We start from the raw sequence: 13,696 nt of genomic DNA, 5'->3' as shown, positions 1-13,696 counted from the left end.
GCAGCATGGTGAACAGACTCAGCCTACCAAAGAACAACCAACAGACACAAGACCATGCCACCCTTGTCAGCCGATTGTGATTCTCTATAATTCATCAAGATAGGATAGATACGTGGTAAATAGGACTCTCATCTTCCTCCTTCTCCTCATCTGCCCCTGTCACATCCCTCATTTGATATGTGTTATGTAGGAGGAGGAGATGTCAGTCTTGCAAGATGGAAAATGAACAAACCTGTACGTGTGAGAACTGGAGTGAGAGAAAGAAATGCAGGAGAGAGATGGGTGCTGTGGGTAGAATTGGACTGTGGGGCACTGGGGACTTCAGCCCAGCAGACATACACAAATACACAGTACTCAAACAGAGCTGTGGACACAAAAAATAACCATATTGAGTTTTAAAAAGCACACACCAGCTTTAGATTTTAAACACACTGCCCTAGCAAGACTGAAGAGAGAGATTATTACTTTTGAGATTACTGTGTTTGGTTTAAACAAAGAACTGCATTTCACAAAGAAACTTGATACACTGCCACACAGCGGGGCTGTGGTAATGGCATTGCAGAACAGAGCTTCTCCTTCCTTGATGTCTCAGAAACACTTGGAAAGTATTAAGCTTGTATTTCCCTGAGGCATTGGGCACATGTTCACTGGAGCAATAACCTTTGCTTTAATGCAGGAGGAGCATGATTGTAAGTTTTCCTTAGAGACTTTCCTCTAAAATGTGAGGTGCTCAGATTGACTCAGTCTTGTTTTTTTCTCTATGGAAAACATCTAGCGCTGTGCAAGTCAAATAGAAAACCACCTTAAAGAGCTAAGACAGCCCAGTCAGATCTGTCTGGTTGTGTAACTACATAGTCTAATGCTTTGTCTCTGTGTGTGTGTTTGTGTTTGTACATGTGCATTTGTGTGTTTGTCTGTCTACATAGGTAGAATGTAAGAAGGCCCAGCCCAAGGAGGTGATGTTTCCACCAGGTACACGAGGGCGAGCCAGGGGTCTGCCCTACACCATGGATGCCTTCATGCTGGGAATGGGCATGCTGAGTGAGTGATACACACATTGACTTAAACAAAAACACACAGGCATATGTAAATACTCAAACAAGAAATCATACACATTCTTTATTTAACATGTAAGTTTGAAATCCTGCAGAAGGGGTCCATAAAGCATACAATTATGCATACAATTGTTCATTTTTTAACTAACAAATCTTCTACCAGGTTGCAAAATAAAAAAGATCAGATGTAAGTCAGAGGTGCAGAGGAGGTGTCAGGCATGCAAGTCATTCACTCATCAATTTCTACCTTCTGAAAAAAAATCAACTTATGCAAACTCTCGTCTAGATAGCCCCATTAGGTGGGCGCTGCCCCTAATTAGGCTGCTTCAAGGTGGGCCACCGGTGGCTACTGTGGTCTATTTCTGGTTGAGTCTGGTACAGGCAGCCCCTGGGCATATAGGAGCAGACCAGCACATTAGCAGGCTAAATGAAGAGGAAAATTGGTGTAATGTCATATTAAGGATTCATCACTATGCCCCCCTTAATGGGTAATGAAGGGGACACACATGTCAGGGAGAGATCTCATCTACAGGGACCTCAGCTGCTGGCCCACCCCTCTTCATTACCATCCAGCCCATGCCTGTGGCCCTTTTTATTTAACACTATTGCACTCTCCCTCCCCACCTGCTCACTGTCTCCTATCTATCTTTCTATCTATCTATCTATCTATCTATCTATCTATCTATCTATCTATCTATCTGTCTATCTGTCTATCTATGTCTATCTATCTGTCTATCTGTCTAACTATCTATCTGTCAATCTATCTATCTGTCAATCTATTTATCTGTTTATCCATCTATCTAGTTATGTCTATCTATCTATTTATCTATCAAGCTGTCTATCTATTCATCTAACTATCTATCTTTCTGTCTGTCTGTCTGTCTGTCTGTCTGTCTGTCTGTCTGTCTGTCTGTCTGTCTGTCTGTCTGTCTGTCTGTCTGTCTGTCTGTCTCTGTAGATCACATTTCCTATGCATATAATTTGTATGTGCGACCCAACCAAATGGATTTGCCCTCACATGAAAGATTTATTTTTTTCTTCAAAAGCAAGAGACATGCAGCTGATTGTAAGAGACTATTTCTGCCGTGCATGTAGCCCCCTCCCCCTTCCCTTCCCTCTCGTAGCAGGTGCAAGCTGAACCACAGTCATGCATTTTTATCTGTGCCAGGTAACGTAATGTTTAAAGCTGTTTTCAAGGTCGATAGCAAGGCGTAGTTAGGTGTGGCTTGTTGTAAATTTTCTTTTTTTTAAATCACGGGAATTATTGAACTGTGGAATATCTCTAACAAGGAAATTAAGGGCAGCACACAAATCATCTTTAGTATGGATCTACAGTATTTGTCTAGCTGTCTTTGTGACCATATATGTGTCTATCCATTCATCTATACACAGTTGCATAAATTGTCAGTGTTGTTCCGGGGGTGATCTTGATACAACTGATTTTACTTCTTTTTTTTTTTTTTACAGTTTGTGGTAAAAGTGCAGATGATTCTGTCGTTCAGTTCCATCTCTTCTGTTAGAAGTATTTAACAAGCACAGTGAACTTTCAGAACTTATTACAGACTAATGTGTCTGTGAAGAGGACGGCACTCTTCCCCTCCATTGGGAGACGGCAGGCAGAAAGGCAGTGATGTGCTCATGTGAGACTATTAACAGCCAACTTGTTTGGAGACACTCTTATCTAAATGAAATTGGAACAAGGACAGCGAAACATTCCTTTATATAATTTGCATTTAGAAAAAGGGGACCCTAGGCTCATTATTTAAGAAAGTGTAAGCTCCTTTTGTGCCAAATCTCATTAAAGCCATCCCTAGCTCCTTTGTTTACTGCCTCTAATCGAGGCATTTATCTTTATTGTGTTGCACGCGATGTATGTTTGCTGAAATTAATACACATTTGAGCCTGGGCGAGGTATGGGTGTACCAGATGGATAATTGATTTTAAAGTGAATCAAAACTGTTGAGCCATAAAATAGGTACATTAGCATGCATATTAATGAGGCAAATAAGAGCACTAAGAGGCCGCCACCAGGCCAGACATGATGACAGCCTTCATTTAGTGGGTTCTCTTTTTCCTTTCTTCTTTTCTCCCACTCTCTTGTTTATATGCACATACTAAGGATATCTTGAGAAGGTAGCTTAACTTAGCATGGATCCACTTTCATATTCCTTTCTATAGCATTCTAGTTGTACTTAGTGCACAGATCTTGCTGCCAATTCTTCAGTTAGTAATGTGAAACCCATTGTAATGCAGTACGGTAGATGAGGGAAGTGGTTTTGCCATTTCAGAAAATAAGGGAGTATGAGGAGCAGCAATATCTAAGCCAACAATTTCAGATTGGCATTTATTCTGTTTGACAGTAAGACAGTATCAAACACATAATATCCAATATTTTGCAGTCCGTGATGGCTTTTCATTGTATCATATCACAGTTATTTTCAGAGCAAACAAACAATGAGGCGTTGTGTGAAAGCTATCCATCTGTAACTTCCTGGTGATGACTTCTCATCAGCAGCTGATGGAGGATTTATATATTTTTTCTCTGGTGTAGCCTCCGTCCTACTTTATCCATACCAGGTTGAGGTTCCTCTCACTGCCTCTCTCAGTTGCATTTCTTTTTTGTCTGCGAGAGAGGGAGAGGGTCCGGGAGAGGCATTTTCCCATTGGGTCAGGAATAAATTGAACTTTTTCATGGACAGCAAACACTGATTAGATATTTATGACCAAGGTCAACCTTTCTGATTCCAGCTGGCACAGGCTCTGAGGCATACAGAACAGAGCATCTACACACACGCTCTCGCACACACACGCACATAGCCTACATACACTCATGCGCATACTCACATGCAAATATACGTTCATGCAAAAATGTTTTGACACCTTCATGCTGTAGACACAGGTTTATACATGGTACCTCTGAATGAAATATGTAAATGGTAGCTCTATTCTTGCTCCATAAAGGCACTGTGATGCAGTATTTGTAAAGTTAATTTTACTAGGTACTATTTAGATAATATCTAATTGAATCCTATTTACTAAAAGCACTTCTAGTTTGCAGTAGATGTCATCACCAGTCCAAAAATGTGTGCTGGGAACCAGAAAGACCCAAAAATGTACTGCCTGTAACCAAACCGGATCTGTCTATTATTTGAAAGCTGGGGCCCAGACCCAAGCATCATCAGATGGATCCTAAACAGGTTAGACCTGGGAGAGACAGGCCCTATCAGAACCTATTTCACACTTGATTGCTATTGACAAGTTATGATCAATTAACAAGTTGTCAAAACAAATCTTTGTTTCTTACGTAGCCCCCTGCGTCTGGCAGTGAAGCTTATAATTCATCCTCCATCTAAGAAAGTGGGTAAAAGACATCCAGGTTTTCTGTCATCCCTCTCTTGCTCATTAAAACAGCATAGCTAATCCACTCGTTTTCAACATAAAAGTCATTTTGCTGACACTGTGACGGATGATAAATGCGACTCATTTAGAATCAGTGCTGACCGATTATGGGTGGGTCTTCTTGCATTCGTGGTAAAGGAACACGACCTAACCTGGACCCGATTTACTGGATAAACCGTGGATCCGATCCCTCACAGTTCCCAAGTTGTGTTCCAGTGTTCAGGTGGACCTGTGAAGACCTCTAGTCTGCAGTGTCTATTGGAGCAAAAGTTACAATCTAGAAATTCAGATTGCACTAGAGCCAATTTATCCGTCTAGTACCTACTGTGTCTAACAAGAACTAAGAGCACAAAAGAGGTTGAGCTAGAAAGAGGTTTCCGAGGTCAGTTTCTGAGGGGTAATTTACACACAGTGAAGAAATAGTTATCAAGGTTGGCCCCAGTGATTCATTCCTGGCCTAAAGGACTTTCTCTTATTAGGTAATTTAAGATGGACTTATGGTTGAAGGTGATAAAAGCTTGAGAAATACTGAGACATATAACATAATTAGAGGGTTAATTATGTTTATATTACCTTTGATGGTGCTCAACTCCTCTCTGACTCTCACACAGGCTCAGTCCCTTACCCACCCACTCTACTTAAATTTCTTGTTTTGTCCGTATCCCACTTCCCTAGCTGCCGGTTCCCTCACACACAGTTTCTCAATATGTTGCCCACAGCTGCTTCTGTCTGAAAACTGTCCAGCTAATTAACTGGTGGGTCTGTGGTTGTAATAACAATCATGACAGCAGATGAACAATACATCTGCTACTCTTAAATTTTTCTAATGACACTGGGTCCTCTTCTGCCCTCATTGTAACTCTCCATCCATCCAGGGACAGCACAGCTTCTAAACAAGTCTGTACCCGCACAGCCCAACACAGACTTTGACTTTGGTTTACAGATGGCAATTTCTAGTCACATTTTCCATCTTCAGCTAGTTTCAGTGGCGGAATTTTACCTTAATTTGACCTTAATTGTATGAAAAGTAACCCTTACTAACTAATCATGCATGATTAAACTGTGTATAGCTGTAGCTGTAAATGCTGATATTAATCCTAAACTGTGGCATACAAAAAAGGCGCAATCTGTGATGGAAATGTAAAAAAGAAAAAGGTTGCAGCACCACCAAACTGTTGAATTTGATTTGATGCATGTTTTATATCATTCATTTCAGTATGACGTATTATATTTTATTTATTATGTATGCTATCTAAGAAGCATCAATATGTGACAACCTTACATTTACCATCACGTGTGTTTCTCCCTGTGTTCTCTCCCTTCATGTATGCCAGCTAGATTAAATTATTTTAGAATAGAGTTTGAATCTGATATGTTTGAATAATGTCGAGCAAGTGTACATTTAATATTTCATGGCTCTCTAATGACAGACAGTTTGACCAATACATATTCTAATGAAATATCATACAGCATGTAGGCTACATATACTTTTTTCAGACTTGCATCCAGAAATGAGCTCATAATAAAATGTATTAGGAATAAACAGATAGAACGTTAAAGTGCCAGACTAATATAAGTGCTACAGCAATTTTATTTTTGGAATAAAGTACAATGTATTGACTGTGCCTGTAATTTGAAGGATTTTAAGTGAATATGAACTATTAGAGGTCGAAAAAGGTTGCTGTTTATTTTCATACAAAAATTAACATTTGGAGTAAAGTATACTACACAGTTGTGTTACTGTTATATGTTGTGAATGGTCATGGGAATTTTATTGTGGGTCCTAAAAATTTTGACATTTTATCCTTGATAATATGTGGGGACTTATTAAGGTTTATTAAGTACATGCTTATAATTGTCATTAAACATTGGTTTCCCCTGATGACTAAAGACAACTTTAACACATTAGTTTTAAATTCCATTTTAATTAATGGTTAAACCTTGTGTAATCCAGTAAAGCAATACAACAACACATAAATGAATGCCATGTTGGAGTTGTGAACAAGGAGCAGCTATCACTTCCTTGCCCACAGCATCTTTTGAGCAAACTGCATCCAGCCGTTATAAACACATGGACCTTTCTGCTATGTTAAAGATGCACAGAATATAAACGGACGGCATCATTATTTCAAGGCACCTGCTATAAAGTGTTATTACACTGAGCTATAAAAAAAATGCCAGAGAACCTGTGGTTGAGTAAAAAGGAAAATAAATTAGGTGGTAAAGTACCAGGAGAGTGTTATTCATTCAGGAGGTTATGAGTGCTTTGAGTTTAAACCCTTTAAGAACCAGCAAAATATTTGGCACCAGGTCTTGAAGATCTAACCCTGATAAATGATGACGTTCAGTTAAAAAAAAGAAGAAGAAAAAAATGACAAACTGTATTGTCTGCTCTGAGGCTCATGCTGAGGTTCCTTAAGTGTGTTAAAATATAATATAATTAAACAGGTTATTGACCCATCAAGGATAACTCGCTTCCAAGAGAGAGTGTTTTAAATTTGTACTGCAGGAAAAACAACAAGAGCAGCATGATGAAGATTAGAGGTTAATGTAATTGTGACAGTTCACCATTGATTGAGGGTGGTGCTTGTTGTCAAACTGCACACACATCAAATGTCTTTCAGTTGACAATCTACCATCAACATTATGAGCTATAGATACATGTGCCTCATTATTAGGCTTGAAGCAAAAAAAAAAAAATCACTTCATTCTTATTGCTGTGTTTCAGCAAACTAGGGTAACACGTAATACACACAAGACTTTGTATATGAGAATTACTGTTCCAAAATCTAATAATTAAATCGGAACTATTTCAGGCTCATATTTAATGTGGATTGTTGCAGTTTTATTTTTCAGGGTATTCAGTAACATTAGAATTTGCTTGACAAAATGTGTTTAGTAGTCCGGATCCTCAGGAGTTTTAAAGCAAGCCTTTTGAGATTTGTGGATATAAATATGAGTAGCCATACCCCAATGTTTGTCTCTATTTGTTGGTATCACATCTGTATACGATATTTCTCATCTCTGTTTACTCTGTACCTCTCTCTCAAAGGCTACCCTAATATTGTGGCAACGTATGGCCGTGGATACACTGGATTCGCACCCAGCTACAGCTACCAGTTCCCTGGTGAGTTAAAGGCTTTCTTAAAATATCAATGTTACAGCTGATCTCTGTCATGCACTCTGCAGCACAGTCAGATATACATGCACAAGCACACACACACACACAGACACACACGCATACACAAACACTCATCAATATACAAGTCAGTCACCAAATAATCTGCAGGGTTATAAGAATGTTACGTGTCTGGATTTCTGAAGTAGCTTTGAAAGCTGACGTATAGTGAAGTAAATTGCTTACTCCTTTTCATCCCATACTTGAACGCTAGCATGACCAAATGTCTCAAATGGGGAAAGTTCTTCGTCTTCCGTGGCCCAATGTATGCAAATTCATCTGTGGAGAAGCAGAGAAATAAACAGCGCTTTGTGTAGGCAGATTTTAAAACGTGGTTCCTATAATGGGAAATGAATGAAGTCGTTTTGTGCATTAAAAGTGTTGGTTCAGAGCCCCGGATACTTGCTGCAGTCTGGAGGTGAGCAGCTGTACCTGTCTGCTGCAAGAGGGCCTGTGGCTCTTCGGTGCCTCACTTAGACAGGCATCACGTCAATTTCATGCTTTATTTAAGGACTTTACTCATACTTTGTTTGCCGTGCCAGACATCATTCCCTCCACTGATAAGACGGAATGGGAAATATCCGACAGCAGCTCAGATCTCTGTAATATCTTTGTGAAATAGATTCAGGAATTGTAAGACAGAAGGTCCAGCTGTGACCACCTGCAGATCAGGCACATGCTAGATTTATACCTGACCACAACATTATTTGACAGATGAAATAGATAACACCGACTCATCAATTTGGGGGAACATGAGTAGAATACAAAAGTTGGAATTAAGCAATTTTGTCTTTTTCTTTAAAAAAAAAAAAAAAGAATAATCAGTGATTGATACAATTGTGACTCTGAACACTAATAATGTGCATGATTGTTGTTTGTGTGTAGCATACATCTAAGATGAGTATCCAGGATTTCACAGAAAGAGAGATAATAGAGATGAAAGGAAAAGGAGCGATCAGTGTTTATTCAGTATAAGTAATTCTAGTTAAACATGGATTTTGAAAATGTTTACTATTTAGGACAAATTAAGGGATGTCACCTTCCCCGAGGCAGAATGTATGATACTGTCCATGTTAAACTCAATTTAAAGAGTTTGATAAAGCTGTATGATTAAAACAACCTCCTCTGGGCTCGCTCAACTCTTGACAGGGTAATTGGAATTTTTAATGTATGAATCAAACTCCTTGTCCAAATTAAATAACCTCAGGCCAAATATTGACTGCTGTCCTTCCTTACTACGATGTGGAAAGCATCCTCAATTTAAGATCAAAGGCTTTTTTTCTCACTGTACACAACCCGGCTGAAACACTCCCATAAATAAATGAAGCTGACACCGGGCAGGCTGGATCCAAGAGGCATAAATTGTGGGCAGAATGTCAAGGCTGTTTTATACCCAGTAAACCTCAGGGGTCCACAGGAAAAAAGTGGTTCGGCAATTGTCCAGTTGTCAAGATAAAACAGTGATAAAACATTGATCAGTGATGAAACACTGAATTAAGTAAGAAAACTCAATAAAGCATGCACGGAAAACGAGAAACCAAAGCTGACATCGCTGCAGCTGAAACAGAGTTCATGTTTAGGAAACAGAACCTAAAAGAGAAGTGAAACGCACAATACCAAAGTTAAAAAAACAGTATTCAGTGGAGCCAGTTAGACTTAAAGCAGACACCACTCCATCGGCTGTTAAACACTATCTGACAACGTAACACTCTGGTCCTTGTGACACTCCCAATTAATTCCAACATTGATCACAAAGTGCCTTTGATATCGACTGCATACAGTATGTTTCCATGTGTCGGTTTTCGTTTGCTGTGAGTTGCTTACAAAATGATTCTATCATAGCAAAGGCATCATTACTATTTAATGCTTACTTAGAGACCTTCACATATTACTGCTGTAAATTAGATCATCCGCTGTCTGTCAAAAACCCATGCAACCAATATATCAGAGCATTTCCCCAAATGGCAAACTCAGACAGTAGTTGCATCAACATGGACCCTAATATTTCACAAATAATCTGAATTAAAATGCTTCATAACCACCTCAGTCTGAAGGTTGAGAGGAGTGTAGTTCCTTTCTGCTTGGTTGTTTGTTGTTTGTTGTTTGTTTGCCATACATGGGGTTAACATTAGGTTATTAGGTACTTCCAGGAGGGACATACACATGGCGGTTGCAAAACAAAACACGTCTGTGGCTGATACTACATTTTTGTTGGAGACCTTAAATGATTTAAGGATGCTTGGAAGGCTCAAAACAGCAAGTTGTTCAAACAAGTGTGTGAAAAGATGAAGAAAGCTGGGGGGAAAAAACGTCTTCCTCTATTATATTACTGTCAGATAAGACGAAGAACTACTTTGAACAAGTCAAAAAAAGTTATGTTCTGATTAAATGCTGTGGGGTAGATTAACGCATCGGATTGAATCACTTTATGCAGCGGCCAGGTAAACAGTTAAGTTGGAATCTTTAATGATTTCAGTTGAGTTACTGTTAAATTATTTTTCGGAAGAGAATAACCAGTTCCAGTTACATGAAACCACACTGAACACTGTTTTCTGACACAGCCAGGTGTAGTGACATAAATTAGCTGAGTAATATTGAAAAGTAAACAATTTTATATACTTAATATGATGTGTAAGGACACACATGATACATGACACATTTGCTGGCAGCAGAACGCAGTAGTGTGTTACCAATACAGATTTTGCAACATCAACTCGCCTGAACTCAGTTCACTGAATGGAAATAAATCAGCTTCAGGGTACCTTTAACTGTAGGATAAAAGTGCAAGCAGTGTTTCATCGAACATAAAATTGAAAAATTAGCTGCAGGTTTAATATCATAAGGCCCTCAACGATTCATCTACATTCCTCTTGAAATATCATTGTAAATATATCATTAATTCTAGTGCATGGAACTAATCTTTGCACATATAGATACAGTATTTGGCTATTAAAGAATCATTCATATTGATCACAGAAAGAGGACTGAAGTGTTTAAAGACGGCGTCTCAGATTTTTTGCTCGGCACAGAGCTGTGTTTTATTATGCACCGCTGTTATCACACACTGTTTACCTTGTGGCAGCATCATTTCTGCATTATGCTTGAACTAAGTTGGAACTGAATTTCAAAGCTGACGTTGCATACCGATGTGAAGTGACAATCAAGAAGGCAGCAATGTTTTCCATTACAGAATTACGGATGGTAAGGAGGTGTAACAAATGATTAAAAACATCACAAGAACAAGACTTTTTTTTTTTTTGTTTGTTTCGATTCATCAGAGCTTTTGTAATAGTGCATACAATTACTTGATTGCTTACTATGCTTAAAGATATTTTGGTGAGCTCTGTATTATGGAAAAGAGGCGCAGTGTGTGCAGATTCTCGCTATTTGGCTCGACCCCATGGCCGCAGCACACAGAGCTTGGAGCATCAAAGGTCCACCGGGAGTCTGCTGAATGTAATGAAAGGCAGGGATTTGCACCACAGAGGGAAGATAAACACCACTTATCTGCACACACTGGCCGCATTGACATGATAGAGAGCTGGTTTAAAATCGGGATAGTATCCCTTTAAGTAACACATTTTCCTCAGCTTAACATCGGTTTATCTGTTAGTAGGGTCCATCTCTTACGAGAACACAAGACAAAATGACTTGTGTCAGTCATCGTTTGATACCATGGTGATGGGATCACAACATTTTCCCAGATTAGGCTGTAGCACATTCCGGACTTTGATGGCAAGCAGTGATATTGTCAGTCGAATGAAGCAGAGGGGACTGTAATGTATGCATGCAAATGTGATATGTGATGTATGAGAGTTGTCATGTTTTCTGTGTGGGTGGAAACATCCCTACTGTTTAAGATGAAGACCCCTAGACTTCTGCTGAGGCTGTTACTGCATTTACCTGTGGTTGCACTGCTGTCACAATGTGATGGGGGAAGGAAAATAATGCAAATGTTTCTGATACTTGAACTCTTGAATTGTAGCTGAATTTCCATATTCATTTTCTGTCCCTGAAGTAACCTCAGTATGAATCGAGCATCATCTTTGCTTTTACCAAAAATACTTTGCACACACCCAAGGCTGGCTTCCGAAAGATATGCAAAAAAAAATCTCTGATGAACCCTGTTTCCCAGAGTAGTGTGTTAATCAAGCTGATTGACATATTTGCATAATTGAGGTTAACTTACTGAAAAGGGGAATACCATAATGCTAAACCCATCCTGCACTAGCAGGCTACTTAAAGGGTAGATTCAACAAAATTACAAAACATATTTTCACACTTACTATACATCTTCTGGGGTCTCATGTATAAACGGTGTGCATGCATGAAAATGTTGCGTACACTGGTTTTTACACACACATTAGTATGTATGAAAATGTACGTGTCTTGAAAATGTGTGGGCGGTGACCCAAACTCGTTTCTGGCACTGTAACTTGCAGATTTACAACTGTAAACTACTAACACTGGCCAAATGTTTTAAAAAAAAGTTTCCACACCAGTTATGATATGTCTCTGAAGTGGTCTATGTAAAAATATAAATATGTCCGCTAACACAGCACAAACGTTTGATCACATATTTGGATAATGTTTTAACATTGGACGCTGAACAGACGAACGTGTGCGGTGATTATGTGATGAAATGATCATTGGTTGTCAAAAACCTCCATATCATCCACCAGCACCTCGATTTTTGTCAGAAACATTCATTTTCTTGGTATTCCTCTGCCATAAATAACCATCGGTCAGGCTAATTACTATGCATCAATATTCATATGTGCTTTACGTTGACCATTTATGGATACATGTGTGCACAATTCCACGATGATTTGTGATTTTTAAAAGGAAAATACGATACCGTTTTATAAATGTGAATATTTTGTGGAGTACGTACATATCCTCATTTGTACACACAAACATTTAGTGTGGAATCCACACAACGTGTTAGACATGAGGCCCTTGGTGTCTAGCCGTGGAGATTTTTTGGATGTTTTTATTTGATTAAGTTTAGAGATATCTGCCTTTTGGATTAGTTCTACCATCCCAATGCAATGGAGGTGAGAGTTAAGTGAGGAAATATATTTGTTTGCAGTTTAGGTCAACAACCCTTTAACAGCTGTCACACTGTTACTATCATCAACTGGATGCAGTAATAAATATGCTGTTAAAGTGAGATGACAAAATTGGCAGGTACCCTGTATAACACTGTCGAATGGCTTTAGAGTGATGTCAGGATGGAACATATCTATGAATGTAGGTATCAGTATCACTTAGGCTGAGCTAAGGTAGGTAGTTGACACGTCAGTCATGCAGCTTCAGTTCATTTTCTGCTGTTGAATCCACACACATATGCCTACAAACGTACAGCAGTAGGATCATTGTGTGTCTCAGTGATTGTTAATGTGATGTTAAACTAATTTGAAAGAGAAATGTTCACATCAGCTAAAAAAAAAACAAGTCTGGATGGCAGCTGAGGCAAGAATCGAAAAGTATGTAACTACTGTTCAGGACATATCAGCATCACATAACTTGACTTGAATCATCAGACTTCAGAGCTAACATTTATCAGACTACAAAGAGCAAACTAAAATTGAAAGTATTTTTAGATCAAAATGAGGTACCAAATGACTTGACTATGATTGCTACCATATTTTCAGAAGTGCACTTCCGAGATACTAGGTAAAAAACAGCTGGACAGCACAGATTTTCAGATAGCCTTCAGACGAAGAAAATTCAAGAGTTTTGTTGAAATTAAGATCCTCGCCTTATGGAAGTAGGAGTGGGAAGCTGGCTGACATCTGCTTCACTTCTCTTTTAAATTTCAAGTAGAGGAAGATGTGCCTAGCCACAGTTTTTGACTCCTTTAGAGAAGCTACATTCATCTCATAAAAAATAAAATACATTGTGATTACCTGAGGAGATCAGACCTACAGGAGGATTATCATATATACAGCGGAGATCAAAATTAAAGAACATCGTATCAATACTTGCTTTATTGGGTAATGCTGATATTTTTTTATTGTTCAGAATTTGATAGAATATCCCCTTTGGCTATACCACTGCT

At 38.9% G+C, this 13,696-nt stretch overlaps 1 protein-coding gene across 10 annotated transcripts in view; it reads left to right on the top strand.

Annotated features, from left to right (window-relative positions):
* The window catches only part of msi2b (musashi RNA-binding protein 2b), a 251,582-nt gene that overhangs the window by 193,536 nt on the left and 44,350 nt on the right, over positions 1-13,696 (top strand). For all 10 annotated transcript variants that reach the window (XM_083927062.1, XM_083927054.1, XM_083927058.1 and 7 more), the window contains exons 9-10: positions 927-1,041; positions 7,507-7,581. In XM_083927062.1, coding sequence (XP_083783188.1) covers positions 927-1,041; positions 7,507-7,581 — 190 coding nt within the window. The remainder of the gene's footprint in view (positions 1-926; positions 1,042-7,506; positions 7,582-13,696) is intronic.

Source organism: Echiichthys vipera (assembly GCF_963691815.1).
Source record: "Echiichthys vipera genome assembly, chromosome: 14".
In the NCBI taxonomy this organism is placed as follows: domain Eukaryota; kingdom Metazoa; phylum Chordata; class Actinopteri; order Perciformes; family Trachinidae; genus Echiichthys; species Echiichthys vipera.
This window is presented reverse-complemented; position numbering and strand designations above follow the sequence as displayed.